Here is an 18,712-nt window from a genome sequence, read left to right as displayed (position 1 = left end):
TAATTAATCTACAAACGTTTCCGTAATCAGTTTGAACATTTAAGTGGTAAAATGAAGCAAAAATGCCAAATATTTGCTTGTCAAATGCAAGAATTTGGCATTTTTCTGTGTTTTTGCGTCACACATTTAATGTATTAGTGCGGTGCCTGTCCAAAACACGCCTGTTTGGACATGATTGCTTGACCTCCGGTGTTGCTGTCATCCAAAAAATCTTACATCGTACTTCCTTGGGTCCTGAGCAATACACCTGTTATGACAGTTTCTGTGGCGAAAGCTCACATGAACATTTTGAAATCTCCTTTAAAGTACTGTAAACTACTAAAGTACAAAATCCTAGAATGCACTGCAGTTACAAATAAAGTAGCTTCTTCCATAAAATTAAGTTACATAAACTCCTGTTATAATACAGCTTCATAAAATACTGTTATAATGTTAAAGAAAGTATTAAGTTAAATAGGAAAGTATTGCTTTCCAGCTCCTCCGTGTTTGTTTTGGGCCACGCGGACGGACACAAAGAGTTATCAGAGGACGTAAACAAAATAAGATATCGCATAACATGAAACGATAGATGTTTTTTTTTTTATCCTCAGATGATACATTTCTTCATATCCCAAGATGGGCTATTTCCAGAAACAAACTTCATCATTCTGCCCTCTTAACCTCCCCCGTTTCCTATTTGTTCCTCTCACTATCAAAATAATAATGCCGGTATAATTTTTAATTTGATAAGAAAAAATCACATCATGATAACGGCATATATTCCGACTTGCTGACTAATGACATCATACTGCTGCACACGGGAACAACGAGCACGGCCGAAAGCTAAACGGCTGAGGGCATTTTATACCGACATCTAAAACTATAACGCTCATTTTGTTGCAACTGTACCTTTTTCACATTAATAATAAAATATTTTTCAGTATTTTGTCACATCATCAAGAATATCATTATTGCAGAAATACTGTAGAGCCGTATCGCCCCCCTAAAATATACATTTTAGAAAGTCAACAGACTCGGAGCAAAGCAAAGCAGCAGTGAGACCAACCTGTGAAATACTCTCCAAAGTCTTGCTCCAGCTTAACTGCCTTGTCAAAGACTTTATTGGCCTGCTCGTACGTCTGCCTCTTGTTCATTTCCCTGAAAAGCAGTAACAGTTATTATCACACACTTACATTCACTCATATCGTAACTACAGCGGGTAAAAAGGCTCAAACTTACATTAGGGCTTCAATGGATTTTGGTTTAATAAAGATGGCGATCGGATAAAGTTGTGCTTGCTGCAGTCGTTTTATGGCATTCCCAGACACATCCAGGATGCAGTGTTTCCCCTGTTGGCATGTAGAGATACAGATACACAACATTTGACATTTTTGGCACACTGGTGGACCGCATTTTCATGACGGACTGATTGTGGGTCTTAGTCTGGCAACCAGGTAAATCTGCGAGCTTTCTTTGTTGTGTTTGCTCTGACGAAAGTCTGGTCCCCTTCATGTTCGCAGATTTCCGCTCAACCTGCCGCGAGTCGGGCCAATCACAACTGTTTGTCTAATGTAGGAAAAGTTTGAGACGATGACTGACAACTCGTGAAGCCTTTACGCAAAGTACACAATGTCATTTTTGGCGCATAAATTGTGTACGATGGGGACGCCACAGCAGAGGATGCTCAGTAAAGACGAGGAGGCTGAGAGGCATTTTTGAAAACAACCACAATGGCTGCAGCTGATGCGCAACTTTCTGTTGAAGTGCTATTTTCAAATTCTGTTGGCAAACACTCGTTCAGAAACATACCGATGCTTCACCGCAGCAGCTCGCCTCTGTTTACGTTCACATCAAATGTTTCATCGCTCTGATGAGTTTGAAGTCAATCCAGCTGCGTCTGGAGGCATTTAATGGAAACTCAACTGAGAGCTTCCAAACTAACGCTCGTTCATTATTTGGTCTGGTGATGTCAGTTTAGTCTTGTGACGCTGCAAAAAATGACGAATGCAAACTAATATTTGCAAGATTGTGGTGGCACATTGATTACAAACGTCTGCTTTCCCTCGCCTGCAGGGGTGAAGGTGATTCTTAAAGTGCGTGACTGAAAGATTGTCCGAATGGACGTAAAAATGCACGTTGTGTTCTCGGCAACGCTGCTTCTTGACTTCTGGTGAGGAAAAAAATGAGCAACCGCAGATGAAAACAACAAGGATGCTGACGCAGGCAGTTCTGTTTCTGGCCTGGTTGGTTCTGTGATATGAAATATGTTGGCAAAATAACTCTCCAGCTGGCACATTTCTACCGGATAACGGAGGTAAAATCATCTGCTTATTTAAATCATGAATCATCACAATCTCTGTATATTTTCACAAAAGCGAGGAGTCACGCAAAAAAATAAACCATGTATTTAAATCAGATATTTATGCACCACAAGTCGTTTAATAATCGCGTCATATCCTCCGGAATCAAATCGTGAGGAGCCCGCAGACTCCCACCCTAGAAACCTAACACGCCTCTGGTAACATCCCAAAAAAACCAAACTGGTGACCTGACTGAACGGAGAAACAGCAGCTTACCCTCTCAGCCACAGTTCTGACAGACAAGATGCTCGTCCCGTAGAGGTTCTCATTGAACTGGCCGGCCTCAATGAATTTATTATCCTGAATGTCTTTCTCCATTTGCTCCCGCGAGCCCACAAAGTGGTAGTCCTGGCCGTCCATCTCGTTCTCTCGCCTCGGACGAGTCGTATCTGCAGAGGGGAATGGGACAAGTTTAGCTTTTTTACCACTGTTATGTATAGTTGGACTAGGGATGCGTCGATCGTAAAACTCTGGGCCGATACTGATGCACACATATGTATTTTTTAATCTTATTTCGTTTTTTATTCCCCTTTTGTGCCAGGGAAACAAAGAAATCTGCACTATCAAAAACAATGTGAACTGTTTAAGTCATCTTTCACATGAAAAACGTGTTTTGAATAACTAATTCAGAAGTCTTTTAACTGCATATGTAGCATATTGTCTCGTAGATTTCTCGAATCGCGGCTGCGCCTGGATCGTGGGTAGCGGTTGCACTGATGGTCCTGCCTGATACTGACGACTGCTGCGATTATTATTAGTCAGACTTCCGTTATTCATTACAAACTTCTTCAAGATTATTATTGTCACATACATATAACATACGCATGTCACATAAAGGTTATCATAAACTACATTTATTAATATGCACTTTTTTTAATAACTTTTGTTATAGCTGTTATTGTAGTTGCTGTGCATCTCTCTCCCTCCTGTGTATCATTTTGTAATATGAATTATTGTAATTGAATTTTGTTGATCTGTTCTGTGCACACGACATCTTTCTCTTCCTGAGGTTTCTACCACTTTTCGATCCCTTTAAAGGGATTTTTTGTGGGAAGTTTTAGGGTCAAAGGGCAGAGTGATGTGTCTGTAGAGCCCTCTGAGGCAAATTCTGATTTATGAGTCTTTGTAAATCTTTTAATACAGAAAATTCAAATTTCTTCTCAAATATCCATTTTATATTGCTGTGTAAACATCTCCATAATTTCTCCTTCAAAAAACGTATTATTCAAGTTTCCCACCAAAAACTACATTTGACAACTTTACATCATGAGGATGTTAGAATTTAAGTTCAGCCAATGTTCATCTGAACTGAACAGATTAAACACATAATAACGTAACTCAGTGCAACAAAAGCAACCAGCCGCTTACAGCTAACATGAACTAGCTCCTCTCCTACGGATTTCAACGCTGACTGAAAAAAACTATAGTGATTCTACTGCGTCCTTTTGTCCCAGACAGCTTTCAGTACACGCAAAATTAATTTGACATAACGGAGGAGCATCGAAGGTGCATGCCATCTTCTTTGTTGACTGGCTGATGTTTAGCCAACAAGGCGAATATCGGACCGTGTGTGGCTGGTAAATCATTGCATCCCTGAGTTGTACCGTCTGGATGTGTGTTGCTGTAAACTCACGGGGTACACAGGAGCCAAACTTGTGGGGAAACTCAGAGATGAGGTCATCATTTACTCTGTCCTTCATTGGGCCCAGTATGATCACAGGCCTTGTGTAGTGGACTGCAGTGGGAGATACAGGTACAGATACAGAGATACAGGTGAGAACACATGTAGAAATACTTTGACTAATCCTCGAAGTTTCAACAATCGCGAAGAAGTCACTCACTTTCCTGTCGAATGACGGGCTCATAGGAAAGAATCGTGTCCTCCTGTCCCTCTGTAGTGACACAAAAAGAAACCATCAGACATTTTTCATCTCATTTAAAGAAACATTATAAAGTTATCACGGCTTATAAAACACTGGGAGGAATATTAATTTACAGATGTCATTTCACAGGTAAATTTAAGAACATCAACCGTATTATTCATCTATGTGGGCAGTGTAAAAGAAACCATGAGAAATTAAGGTGACTCACTCGAACTGCTTTCACTGTCACTTGTGTTGGATGTCAGGCATTCTGCAAAAGCACAAGAGAGCAAGTTGCAGATCATTAAAAAAAAAAAAAAAAAAAAAAAGGTAAAAATAAAAATAAAATCTCTTATGGGTGAAAATTATTTTCACCTGCCTCAAACAGCCGTTTGGGGGAAAAAAGCACTCTTTCTCAACATCTAGGCCATTTAAAAAAAGGGGATAAAAAAAAGCAGAAGTCTCGTTTGGCACGGCAGCCATGCTCTCACAATATTAGGGAAGTGGTTTTTAGGTGCAAGCAATAGGAAATTAAGTGTTTCCTGTGACAGTATCCCAAATGACCCACAATTCCCTGGCCAGTGTTTCCTATTGCTAGATCTGCGCCGCCTGTGGTAGCGGATCTCATATCAGGGAAAAGACAAAGAAAACATACAGGCTGTCCACAGGAGGGAGGCAGGAGCTGGCTGACTCGGGGGAACTGGAGGGAAAAAGTGTTTCCACCCAGGCAAAGTGACACTCTGCTGTGGTGACAGATAAACTCCAGCTCTGTGTGACCTTATCTGACAAAACTGTGCTAAACATTTATTGTAAAGACCCCGTGAGACGTTCGGGATAAGTGTAACGCTCACTCACCCTCCCCTGGGAATGCATATTTTATATGTGAATCTGAGGAGGTGTGTATGCCTGCGTCTGTGTGTGTCTGTGTGTGTGTGTGTCACTCTGAACTAAATGTGTGTGGTTTAGCATTCCCGGCTGGGTCTGCAGTGACAAAGCATTTTTCTCTCTGAGCTCAGGGGACAGCTGCTTGACACAGTACAACCACACACTTACTCAAACTCTTTGATCCATAAAAGTCATCGCTTAACCCTGGGAAGTCCTAGGTGTCCCGACAGGTGAGAGCAGAAACCAAGAGAAGAGAGCAGACAGGAAGAAGAAGAGGTTAGTGAGAGTCGGGGCAGAGAGGGAGAGGAGTGCTGTGTCGTGCTCGCCGGGCCCACTGACACATGGCGCCGTGCTGTACTCATTAAGCCTGAGGCCCACTTTGTTCATAGTAAGCCACGGCCTTTCAATTACACAAGCCCAATCCCATTAGAACGGGATTTTGACCTGTTAAGTGTTAAAGCTTCAGTCCAGTTAATGAGATTCTTCTTGTTGTCGGTCAGTGACTGACTGCAGAATTGATCAGGACTTATACAAGGAGTAGCATCACCGTGTTAGAAGGCCTGTGTGTGTTAATGCAGCCACACACACACACACACACAGCTGGCAGCACACACTCCTCTGGAGCCCGTAGACAGATGCACAGACACACCAGAGAGAAGCCCACACCTCCAGCCTGATGCCGGCTCTTCATGTGGGGCGTCTCTCTGGGACAGTGAGAAAAGGGATGAGAGTGGTGCCGTCACACAAACCATCCCTGGAGGTGAGCGGAGAGATGAAAGTTGAGAGACAGAACTGAAGCATGAAGGGGGAGAGGACGGAAATAACACCACCACCACCACCACCACCACCCGCCCCTTGATCACACAGCTGGTACTCACGTTCAGACTCCACCAACTCCTGCACAATATTCTCCTTGCTCTTGTAAAACGGGAACTTGCGTGAGAGGTTGAAGCTTTTTTTGCGCTTTACTTTGACTGGCTGCTTGGCGATGTGTGGGTGAGAGGGGGAGGGGGGCAACGAGAGGGTGAAAACAAAAACAGAATGGGTTTCAATGAGGGTACTCGACACCCATGCAAAAGAAACAAATGAAATGCAAACAATACACGTCAAATAATGAAAATGAGAAGCAGGTAATGGGTGGAAATGAACGGCATATCAATGTGACGGAAACAGGCTTCTCTTTAACTTAAACATGTACCATTTTCATTGTACACACACAACATTACAGCTGATTTATACTTCTGCAAATTACATCTGACAGATCGGCCTCTGACAACCGTACAGACATTTCTGTAAGTGCACATTTCTTCACCGATTTTCAACCAAATTTGTATAATAATGTGTGTCGATAAACTGTCGTGGGGATAAACGTCTATTTATCTAACAAGTGCCTAGATATCCCTCTTCCCCCCCATGGCGAAACTCCTCTAAATAACGTAAATTAGTCATTTCGCCGGCTCTCAGGCAGTTTCTTCGACTACAGGCTGTGCTCCTGCATTTTCATTTTGCCCGCCGCCAGCCACGGCCTCAAAGGTATACAGCTGATAACGAGCGACACCCACCCTTCTCTCTGTCTCTCATACTCAGATCGAAATCATATCAAACGGTAAACTAGGCTGTGCTGATCGAATATAAACCCAGACCATGTTACTGCACTGCCTATTTCTCACCTAAAATGTTTTCAGAAACGTATTTTAAAGCCCCGTTTTGCCAGAATGGCGAGTTTGTGAACAGGAAGCGGGCATCACACTGCCTCCAGCACAGTGAAAACAGAGGCCGAAAAAAAAGATTAAACTGTAAAACTAATCAGCTCTGATCAAATGTAAACCAAGAGCTGCATATTTGTCACTTAAAATGTTTTCAGAAATGTGTTTTAGCTTAACTGGAAGACGAGATTGCCGGCTGCGATCAGGTACACGTTTCCTGCCAGCGGGCCGAATGCATTCTGGTAGTTGTAGGTTTTCTACCTCTGGAGCAAAAACATCCTTTTTCTCTCTTTTCTCTGGTCATGTAGCATCAATTTCAAAAGTATTTGCGTCTTTCTGCTGCAGAGACAGCCTAGTCTTAGGTTAAGGTCTTCTTTACATTAGTGAAATACTTCTTTAATATCACTGAGTGCACGAGCTGTGGAGGTTACCGGGACCTCTGTCATCGCCACGGAGCTTCTGTGTAATCTATACAGTAATACGAGCGCTTTTTGTGCTCGCTTCAGTGAGCAGGTGCTGGTCTCTTTCCCACACTCAGGGGGAAGTAGGCCATCTCCCTGGGAGCCCAGCAGCAGCTCTGAAGACAGCCTCTCTGGCACCAGGGCAGGCAGCAGCTGGCCCTCTACACTTACCCTGTTAGAGTCAATCATGCCTGTCCTGGCGTGGAACTTGACTGTTTTTAACCTGGCCCGCTCTTTCTTCTCCACTCTGAGGGGGAAAAAAAAGGGATAAGTTTAGGCTGGACCTGAACGGTGGTAGTCCAGTTGTCAGGCGTCAGCGGAGCGAGCGTACCTTTTCTTGCTCGGAATGACCCCAATCTGCTCGCTCTCTCCATGTGGTGTGACCAGCCTCGCCTGCCACCACTCGTCGTCAGAAGCATTTATGACATGGAGGATGTCCCCGTAAGAGAAGCTCAGGCCTTGGCTGGGCAGGCAGCTGTCCCTCGTTCGGTCGTAGTCAAACAAAGCTCTGCAAAAACAAAAGACTACTGTTACACTCCTTTTATCTTTAATTTGTGTCGAGAGATTCGACATGCACCAAGATCAAATTACTCTGTGTCACAGTTGGCACAAAATGGCAGATATGAATTTCATGCGTTACATTACTGGCCACTTTTTCCTATTATTTCACATTTTGCATGTGGGCAGAGGCTTGACTTATTAACAATATGTTAAAACGTCTCATGTCTATCTTATGACTCATAATGACTCAGTGCCATTTCACTGGAGGTGTACCTTGTGTGATTTCATGTGACGAATTAACTGACTGATTGATATTTAATATTATATTTTCTGAGCCCTCAGTTCAGATTTGAGTGGGTATGTTTGCTCAAAAGATGCTTTGCTTTGTCTCGTTCTGGCACTTCACATTGCCGCCTTCAATGACTGCCAACGTCTTAAAACATATAATGAAACGTACTAGTTTTGATCTGCGTGTGGGAAAAATGAACATGTCAAAGTGTCAGCTAATATTGGCCCATCACAGATGTATCGGTATCGGCTTATATGTTGTCCAATATGCACAATATTAAAAATTGAGTTTTTTACAAAGCAAAAGGCAGACAAAAGGTGCTTAGAGTAATTTAGAATAATCAAATTAAATTCATTGTATTAGTGCCCTGATGTCATTTTTCACCATAAAAGTTATTGTTAAACTGTAAAATATCAAGCCTCCATTACACATCTTTTTTTGCAAGTATGTGATAATATATGTAATATCCGCTGGTATATCAATATTGGAATTTTTATGCTACCCAATATTGGCCCCAAAAATCCAGTATCCGTTGGGCTCTAAAAAGCGTGTCCATTCCTGATTAAAAGCTCAGTTTTCTCTGCCTACTTTTCTCTTTGTGGAAGACATCCTGTGACAGTACTTGTCTTTAACTTATTTATTTCTCAGACGGCCGTCTCTCGTCTTGTCCCTCCCATGTGTGTATCTCACTCACTCAAGTTTTAATGCTCATCAGAATGCACAGATCTGATTGGAGTAGCATCACCTGAGATGATTTCATGCATGTTATTGGTCTGTGAGTCTCCTGGTTGCTAAAAGCAGATACCCTGTGAATAGTCTGCAATCAAGACCCTCCATCACGCTGGCTTTGAATTGTTATATAGAACCAAACGACAGCGTCACAACGTGCCTTTAAATAGCATGTCGGCATAACACAACAGCATAGGCCGCTAATGTGACGTGTGACATGCATCAGCAGTATTTTCTAAACAATAACAATACCATGACACGGCAATAACAATCATTTACCATCCCTGTTACGTCTGAGCTGATCCTCTCCTTGGAGTGTAAGGAGCTCATTGTCTCCCCATTTTGAGGACATTTTCAGTTGCTGTTAATCTTCTGAGTTTGCTGCCAACTGCTGCTAACTGCTTTTTAAATCTCCCAGCAGTGAGTTTCACACATAACGCGTCTTTTAAACCTCACTCTCTCCCGTCCTGCTGTCTGTCCCTTTTTACGCAGGGGTCGCTTCAGTGCTGTTAGTACCTCTGATGCCAGCTTAAAGGCAAGAACTGTAGAATAACGGCACAACATTCCTGCCCTGAAAAGGCAATGTAAAAGGGGCTATGGAAATGCTCAGTCAAAACTTAATGATACATTTATTGCTTATGTGTCCAGATAGGATGTTGTGTGTGTCTGGGCCTGGGGGATGGAGAGAAATGGCGAGTTAACAGGGGGATGCATTTTTCTAATTTCACCAACAAGGGAAATGGCATCCCCCATTGTCCACCCTCAAACCACCCACAAACATAAGGTGCAAAGCAATGCCACATCCAGTGTTTCCCACGTGCTGCTGTAGCTGACCTGATGCAGGTCTTTTTTTTGTTTAAATCTTATGTGTGTCCCTATTTTATCGTTCTGTATCGCCTCTCCATATCAGGATGTTGAAAGGAGCACACGCAGAACTCTTGATGAATTCTGTTTTCCCTCAACAGCCAGTTTGAGCAGTTGGAGTCGCGGAGTGGATAACCCCGCGGGGTGGAGAGCTAATGAGAGGAGCAGCTGCTGATCAAAGCAAACTTTTAGACCGAGCAGAATAAAAGGTTAAGTTTCACTTTCACTGTGACTGGCGTCGTGCTGCTCAGTGCGTGCACAAAGTACGCTCTGTGCTCCAAGAGTTTGATGCAATAAATAACTGAACGGTGTATGTATTCCTATGGTGCTGATAATGAACCCTCCATCTCCAAAAACATAAAATCCATACATGACAGTAAGTTTTTAATTGTGGCGGCCCGCCACAAATAAATGAATGAATGAGTGTTCACAATTAAATGTGTGGGAAAACCTGCTACAACTTATTTCAGTATAATAAAGCATGCCATTCACGCGTTTCCGCTTGGCCTTTCCATCTGCTGATGCCACATAGTTTCCACTACAGACAAACACTGTTTATTGTCTGTCTGAGTGCGACAGTGTCTCGTCGAGCAGGTAAACCCACAGTCATTTCTCAAATACCTGCTTTACAGGTTTTACCTTTACTTGACCTACAAGCCTATATCTACAGGTCACATCCACAGGTCATATAAACCAAGGTCCAGTGGAGAGATCTGTTGTAGTGAAAATACATTTTTTACACCCAGTTAAAGATTTTGGCTGAAGTATTCCTGCCAACTGAAACTGCAGCAATAAGTAAACAGTGCTGCAGAAACTATCATGATGCAATCTAATGGAGGCTTATCTGCTTGTGTGCTTAGTGAGGAAACAAGTGCACTTTTAACATGGGAACAAGTGCACTTTTAACACGGGAACAAGTGCACTTTTAGCACAGGGTGACAAGTGATATTCAAATTACCAGCCTTATAGCACCTTGACACAATTACGGAGACTTTGGGAGAGAGTGTAAGCACATGTGACACTGTTATTTTTTTCCTTTTGAAAACACCTTAGAGGTTTAACGCCTCCACATTCCTGAGGCTGGGCTGGGAGGGCATGGCGGCTCCTGCATCAGCCGGCTAGCTAGACAGCTTTTCCTACATAACTGTGGGCTTAGTCACCCACTGCACAGGAGCAGGCTAGGCTCTACATGCCTCGTAGGAGCCTATCTATAAGAGAGGAGTGAGTCAGACTGGTTAACACTCCTCTCTCTTTAGCGGCCGTCCAATGAGATAACACCCATATACTTTTGATATATCTGGGTAAGGTCCATTGCTGTTGAACTTGAGCTAAATCAATCAAGTAATGTAGCTATTAGGCTTAGGTTAAGTGAAGCGCATTAGTGCTTCAGCAGAAATATGGCGAAGCACTTGGACTATGGAGTTACATCACACAGTCCTTTCACCTTGAACCGATGCGAGTCCTTTGTGAGTCGCCTGCTTTTACGTGAGCAGGATGCCACCTGTTTTAATTCCTAAATGAGCCTCCATCCAGTTTGGCGACCGGCCCAAAGTGTCATAACGCAGGTCACTTCGACAAGCCCCACTGTCAATCGACATTACACAAAGCAGAGTCAATGTCATACGTGACATCAAAACAACAACAGGGGATGTCCGTCCATCAACTTTATGGTGGTGATGAACTACATCAACCCAATGCCCTAAATTAAATGTTACCCTACAAGAAGCTCAGTGCGAGGCATCGTGTTTTATCGTATGATCTATGAGATGTACGTCATGCTGCTGTGCTTTGACAGCGTGGCTGCTCTTTGACGACACGTGCTTCCAGGCTTTACTCTCCCCCACAGGCAGGTGGAGGTTTATTATGCAAGAGAGGCTATTTTGACAACAGATCTTAGAATGTGCTGTTGTGAGTGCAAGCATTACTGTGTATGTGTGTGTGCGCTTCAGCTTTACCTGACATAGAGGGAGCGTTTCTCACTGGTGCGCAGGGAGCCTGATCCAGAACTCATGCTGCTGTTCATCATCTGCTCCCTCAGGTCGTGGATCTTGGACTCAAAGCGACTGTACTCTGCAGGGAGAAAACACAACAAACTGTGTCAAAAATAGGTCCTCGAGCATGTACTATCACTTTGGGCTTTAAAGTTTATACACCCAAGGTTAAGGCTGTATTATCTAATAGCAGGGTTGGGTGCCAAACTCAGTACATGGTAGCAACCGAATTACATCAGTACTAGCGAGTGCTGATTCACAACACGTAAAATCAATCGGTGCCAAAGGCCAGAGTCTAAGAGTCCCAGGATGTGGAAGTACCGCTGTGTGTCCCAAAGCCGCCGGTGGAACTCTGTAACCGGCTTCCCAGCTTTGCAGAAAGGGACAACGGGGCTCAGTGATTGTGTGTTTTTAAATAACATACTTTTTTTCCACATATTTGTCAATTGGTGCCTTAACAGAGAGAAAGAGAGACGAGTAGACACACAGACAGATGCTCTGTGTGTGATAAGACAAGAAGAGATTTGCTTGTTGACTGCAGTTTTTTAAATTACAGTTTTGATATTAGCTTAAACAAAGAGTGAAGTACCGGTTTTAAGGTAAACCATGGTATGAAAATGGATACTGTATAATACTGTGTGTATTTTTTTTTAAAATAAACAACCATATAGAGAATATCACCTTTATCTTAGGTATTTCTAAAACGGAAACTTTTTACCCATACTTCAATTTTAAAAAAATGATTTCAAGATTCAATTATAGCAATAAAGTGTTTGTTCAACCAAAAAAACCCTTTCTGTTTGCATTCCTTTAATTGTTAATATAACTGATAACTGATACTTTGAGATTTTTATCATACTGTGAAAATCTCATAATGTTACAACCCTCTGTGCTGGTATCAAATTTGCAGCACCGGCACCAGTACAAGATCAAATGTGAATAGTACCCCACCCTATCCAGTGGGGGCCTACAGTGCGTTGGACTCTGCCCTCTTGTTTCTCAGGGAATCTGGAGGTATGTGAGTGTCTCAGCTGGCGCTGCAGTGAGCCTGAGTGAACAGAGGAAAAGTTCAGCAAATCCTTAGGCTGAATAATGACCCCAGGAACAGATGGTTTATCACAGATCTGCCTTACACACCCAGTAATGTCTCATGTCAGGTAATTAATTACACAGATTAATTAAGTTCAACATGGGCTCTTTAGTGTGGTTAAAAAAAGGGAAGGCCTCCAACAATTTCAAATGCATGACCATTTGTCATAGGTGTGTAAATCCAGTTGCTGCTCAGGAGCACGGGGGATGATAAATGAATCCACCTGGGCCTCCTCATTAAGAATGCTCTCATTAGCCCGCTGTGCGCAGCCAGCTCTGTGCCCGAGCTGCTAGAACGAGCTAGGCCACCGCGCCACACAGCACACGGCAAGATAAACAGAGCGGCAGATGCAGCTAGAAAAACAAGTAGGCTAGGTCGCTCATGTGATCACACAAAGGAGGAATTGGGAGCACAAAAAAACAGCACGGTGAGCAACCAATTTTTACATACATCAGTTTTTACAATCTTATCTCAGTTAGAATTAAGTGCTCAGGACATTTTACAGTACTGTGCTCAAGTCTTAGGCTACCTTAAACTTTGTTATTTTAGCAAGGTTGTAATGATCAGAAATATTTATTTCTCAGTGGTATCTTTACTAAAATACGACCAGAACATACAGGAAACATTTCACAGTATTAAAAACACAAATATTTCAAGTAAACAAAACTTTAAGAGACTAAAGTTGCAGATATTTGGTGTAACATCCCTTTCCACTTAGCATGTCTTGAGCTCTCTTGGGCAGACAGTATGAGATTTATAATACTAATCTTCAGGATGCATTAAAGATGTGTGCAAAACTCAATATTGATCGTTTGAGCTACCTTCTGTTATAGTTTCCGTGTTTCACACCAGATATTGACTTAAGTCTGAAGAAGCAATTTTGTTTTGACTTTTTTTGATGCTTTAATAAATATTCATATGTTCTCTTTACAACTTCTCCAATGCTACAAATCTATGGTGGCTTAAGACTTTAACAGTACTGTAGCTGTATATGATCTACTAGAATCACATCATTAACGGCATGTAATAACCGACGCTATTGCTCCAATGAGACAACGTATCTATGTCTTCATCATAATTATCCTGTAAAAGAGTGCCAGAGAATATCATCTACATTTATTCTGCATATCTGTCTCTTACTGCCATGCCTTCAGGGTTGACTCCTACCTTGCAGCTTAATCATCCATAGCTGACAACACTTCCTGTAACGTGAACAACAAGAGGTCAAAGTCCAAATTCCGTTCGAACAAACCTACAACGAGCAGCCTTGAAAAACAAACACTCGTGCCTACAAAGATGATTTAGCCAAAGTAAGTCCAAGCTCCCGGAACATTCGGGACAGGTGCAAAAACAAGCTTCAGGTCGCTGAACTTTCACCCCCCCCTGCCGAAACCTAAAGGGGATTCAAAGCAAACACGAATCCTGCCCTGGGCCTCATGCCAGCTCTCCACCCTGCTCTCTGCTCAAAGGGTTAACAATACAGCAGGGTGACGCTGCAAGGTGAGGTAACCAGACACCGCCTGACTGCCTGTAACCAGGAGCAACGTCCCAACACTCCTCCAACGGTGACAGCACATGTGGAAACAGCCATTCAGACGACTCCACTTGGCTCTCAGGCAGAGGAGACGTGAGAGAATGGCGGCCTGGGAGAGGAGGGGTTTTAGGAACAAGACAAAGAGTTGCTGAGGAGAGCGAGCAGTCGTCATGTCCCCTTTCACAATAACCTGAAGGGCTAGCTGAGAGCTGAGCCGGTGAGTGACAGTAGCACTACGAGAAACACAGGTGGAAGAGCTAAACACTTCGCCTGTTCACATTCCAGAAGTGATTCATCCAAACACTGTGGACTTTCAGGAGGAGCACTGATCTACAACCAGAGTTAAGCCTATGTTGGGAGTTAGGGCGGGAATCATGAGCTAACCCATAAATTTCTGCCGCGCCTCGTTGTTAATGGCGTCATCAGAGTACGGGCAATTCTGCAAAACATTCATCTCCATACAGTATAACTGTATAACAGAATAAGGAAACACATGGCAATTTCTGACCAATCTACAGCATTTACTTCCTTTATAATGTAATGCTTTCAGTTTCCAGTAAGTTGTGTATAAAGAAACTAAAGGAAGTTTACACCTGTTACCTGAAAAGGAAGGATACTCCCAGTGCTTTAACAGACAGTACTGTGATACTGGAGGATGAGCCACAGGAGAACGACACATTACACCGAAACCTGAGTTCTGTATTGACTGCCTGTCCCACCTCGAATATCAAGCACACAGAGTAACAGCGAGGGGCAAGGAATCTTTCACATGCGCCTTGATTGAGAGGCAATCAGATAAAAACTAATACAAATCCAAGTCACACCTGAAGCAGCAGCATTCAGCCCTTACATCACTCACAAGTACGCTGTGAAATCTGACAAGCTGATTTTACTTTAACAAATCTCGGAAATTGATTGCCTTGAAAAATGTAAGTAAACATAACTATTAGTCGTTATTTATGTTTATTTTATATATTGGCCGTGGAGGTAAACGCAGCTCCGCTGTGCTTGCTGACGACAGTTGAGGAGCTGAAGCACGAATGGATAACAATCGGTTAGGTTCAGGGTAAGAATATTAGGAAAGAGATTGTGGATAAAATAATATAATCCTGACACTTTTCTAGACTTTCCAAAGTGCAATGATCAAACTCTGATAGTGAACTGAGTCATTTTGAGTCAGTTGTGTGACACTTTAGTCTAGCTGCTTCAAGCTGCAAAGCAAGTCATTCAGGAGGTCACAGAAATGACGGCAGCAAATATGTAAAATTTCATTAAGTCTGTTGTGCAGATCATTTTGGTTTACTATATCAACTATGGCAAGCTATGACATATGCACATGTTGACAGTTGTTTTTACTCTCAATGCCAGAATAGGGGAATTGCAGATTTAAATTACTGCAGTGGGAAAAAGGCAAAGGTCATAGGTTAAATAAATGACCATATGTGAAAAAAATGTGAAAAACGCAACCCAGTATATTATACATATATTTTTTTCTACTGAGCTAGGGAGCAAAAAGATGGGAAAGGAGAATGTATATGCGTGCTTTGCTCATGATGTACTACTATTTTGTAAAAATACACGGCTTGTTCAGACATCCTCTTCTTGTTTGTTTTGAGTTTTTAATATACAGAGTGAACAAAAATTTGAGCGCAAATAATTCAATTGCTGATCCCCTGAGCCATCGGACTGAAGCCAACCATGCCAATAAGTCAGCCGAGGCGTCGCAACTTTTAAGAGTTTTTTCAGTGTGTACCACCAGGCCTGAAAAAAAAATTCTAGGGGAAACACTGTTCATCATTGGCAAAATCTTCTTTATAATGACCAAGTTAAATCAAATTAACTTGGTTTACTAATGCTCAAAACACTTAGAACAAGGTTATTGCACTTGTCGTTTTTAAGTAGCAACAACTTCACAATTAGGTAAATACATCAAAATCTTGAGTAAACAAATAGGTATAAAGTAAACATAAATTAATTTAATAGTAATATTTACTTTCCTTTTTCAAGATAATCGGTTTCCAAGATTATTTTACAAATAACTGAGATGTTACAGCGTAAGGATGGGGAAATTTAGGCAACTTCCCTAACTAATTGCTGGCCATATGCATGATAAAACTGATAAATGACTAAAAGCCCGCTAGAAGTGGTTGCCCTGGTGGTGTAGGGGTTAAGGTGCTGACCATGAACTGCATCATCCTCAGTTTGCATCCTGCCTGAGATCTTTGCTGCATGTCATTCTTCATCTGTTTCTGCCTTCATTTCCTGTCATGTTGTTCCTGTCAGCAAAAATTCATGTTTTTCTTCCATGGAACATTTAAAGTTGATACAGGGTCCATGTTTGTAGTAGAACCCAAATCAATTGGGTATTTGACTCAGATTAAATGAACACCTGGAACTGATTTGAGTCATGAAATCAAAATGACATGAAGAATGGGTAAAGTCACGAATCCAAACTGATGCTTCCACTCTGCCTGTCATTATTTAACAAACAGCCAAAACAGAAATATAAAAAGCAAAATTCTGCACAACCTAGGCCTTTGTATTTGAAAGAACAATAATTCTAAACCCATTCTTGTCTCATCAATTCGGGCTGTAACCTACAGCAGTAAATGCTTTTACAAGGTTGAAATAGGCTGAATTATCTGACGGCACTTATAGCAAGTGTTACTCGTTTTTATAAGAATATAATAATTTGGGGTTGAAAAACAAAGGTTGACATGGATGCCTCAAAGCTTTAATTATTGCAAATATAAATGCTGTCCAAATCAGTACTGAAATGCTTCATTTTGTGTTGGTTTTTCACCAGTATACCAGTGAATTAAAAGAAGGTGGCAAGTGTCAGACACGAATGAAGCCAGTGTCCTCAGCGCTATCACTGACCGTCACTTCACGCTGTAAAACTGGCTGTCTGATGAGGGAAAAGGAACAAGTGAGACAAAATGCAGACCGTTATCTGCGGCCGGCAACTAAGGTGAAACTCTTGCTTTGCATCTATACATGAAGCCTTACTCGCTGCGCCCTATTATTAATAAGTTACAGAATAACAGTGTGCAACAGTCCACCTTCCACCTTCTTTTCCTTATCTCTCTCTCGCGCTCTCTCTCTCACTCACACACACACACACACACACACACACACACACACACACACACACACACACACACAGCAACACCAAGTCAAAACAAAAGTCAGGTCAGGTTCAGGTGCTCCTGTTGTGACTAAGCTTCAAATATAAAAAATGACATAGCTAATTATCATTTTAGCTTCAAAGCCCCTAAAATTGTATGTGGGACAGCCCTAAATGATACATCGATTTGGATTAGGAATGCGCGATAATATCAGCACATTATCGGTATCAGCAAATATTGGCTTCAAAATGAGACATCAGACTTGGCCAATATGCTGATTTCTGTCCATATCACAAACCATTTCTTTCAATTGACAAAGTGAATATGTACGAAAAATCAACCACAGGTTGAAGTATTTTTCTTGTTTTGCACAAATACATATATGTAAAAGCATTGTATTTTGTGTACTGGTGGGTCATCGTGATAACAGTATGTATAACATCATGTTAATTCCACTACAGAAGAGACTTGGTGATCACTAAAATTAGCCAGGGAAAAATATATTGAAATATATTAAAATATGATATTGATATTGATATTGATATTGATATTGATATTGATATTGATATTGCTATTGGCAAAATGAGTTGTTATATATTGACATTTGGGATACCGACAAAAAAATCCAATATTGTGCATCCCTAATCTGGGTCAATATATTGATTCAATGATCAACAATCCAATATCACTGATGCAGAGTGAAAACATTAATGTGTATCATCATCTTTAAGATACACTTCACATTACCATGGCACATCTGTCACGATTTTAATCCAAACACACCTCCTTACTAAACAACCAACAGCATTAGCAGCCTAGCACCAGGCCGATAAAAGCAGGCAGCCAAGAAAAAGACAATGAGGATATTTACTGATATTGTCTCATATCAATCAGTGGCCCCTGAATTGAATTGAATTGAATTGTATTGTGGCAGACTTTGTGATATCTGCAAATATTGTACTGTTGTCCAAAGATTCAATACATCATATCGTGATGAAACTTGCGATTTACACCCTTGTTAATCATACCTAACAGGTTACGAATATGTATATGCCTTCTTGACTAATGCAACTCGTTACAGTGATCAACCTAACATCAATTATTCACAAACATTACTACTCACAAGCACACCGATGAAATGCTGGGAAACGGGAGTCCACAATTGTTAATGTTAAAACTCTGTCCCTTAAAGCACTTAATACACAAGAGCTAGCCTATATTTTTAGGAGTGACCCACAGGAAGAACAGACAGCTAATAGAAACTAGGACTATTCTGTATCTCTCACTCCCACTGCGTGTCCTCATTAGTCGTACAGCTTTTTTATTTTGGGGG

General features: G+C 41.8%; 1 protein-coding gene and 1 long non-coding RNA gene across 9 annotated transcripts in view; one reads left to right on the top strand and one right to left on the bottom strand.

The window, feature by feature from the left end:
- Positions 1-18,712, bottom strand: part of dlg3 (discs, large homolog 3 (Drosophila)) — a 107,289-nt gene that overhangs the window by 3,302 nt on the left and 85,275 nt on the right. For 6 of the 8 annotated variants that reach the window (XM_088080965.1, XM_042492724.2, XM_042492723.2 and 3 more), the window contains 10 exons: positions 11,592-11,706; positions 7,585-7,761; positions 7,425-7,500; positions 5,965-6,064; positions 4,431-4,472; positions 4,181-4,231; positions 3,973-4,074; positions 2,556-2,728; positions 1,219-1,328; positions 1,046-1,137 (listed from right to left, as the gene is read on the bottom strand). In XM_088080965.1, the coding sequence (XP_087937091.1) occupies positions 1,046-1,137; positions 1,219-1,328; positions 2,556-2,728; positions 3,973-4,074; positions 4,181-4,231; positions 4,431-4,472; positions 5,965-6,064; positions 7,425-7,500; positions 7,585-7,761; positions 11,592-11,706 (1,038 nt within the window). Of the gene's footprint in view, positions 1-1,045; positions 1,138-1,218; positions 1,329-2,555; positions 2,729-3,972; positions 4,075-4,180; positions 4,232-4,430; positions 4,473-5,254; positions 5,301-5,964; positions 6,065-7,424; positions 7,501-7,584; positions 7,762-11,591; positions 11,707-18,712 lie in introns of all 8 variants that reach the window. The other 2 variants (XM_042492727.2, XM_042492728.2) reach the window with 1 other exon arrangement.
- Positions 12,931-17,368, top strand: LOC148188880 (uncharacterized). The gene is made up of 3 exons (XR_015777251.1): positions 12,931-13,144; positions 13,872-14,468; positions 17,058-17,368. It is a non-coding gene; the product is annotated as an uncharacterized LOC148188880 (long non-coding RNA).

Source organism: Plectropomus leopardus, chromosome 8 (assembly GCF_026936395.1).
Source record: "Plectropomus leopardus strain MGB_pleo_1.0 chromosome 8, ASM2693639v1, whole genome shotgun sequence".
Lineage (NCBI taxonomy): Eukaryota > Metazoa > Chordata > Actinopteri > Perciformes > Serranidae > Plectropomus > Plectropomus leopardus.
The sequence above is the reverse complement of the archived record's forward strand: the minus strand, read 5'-3'. Positions and strand labels throughout refer to the sequence as shown.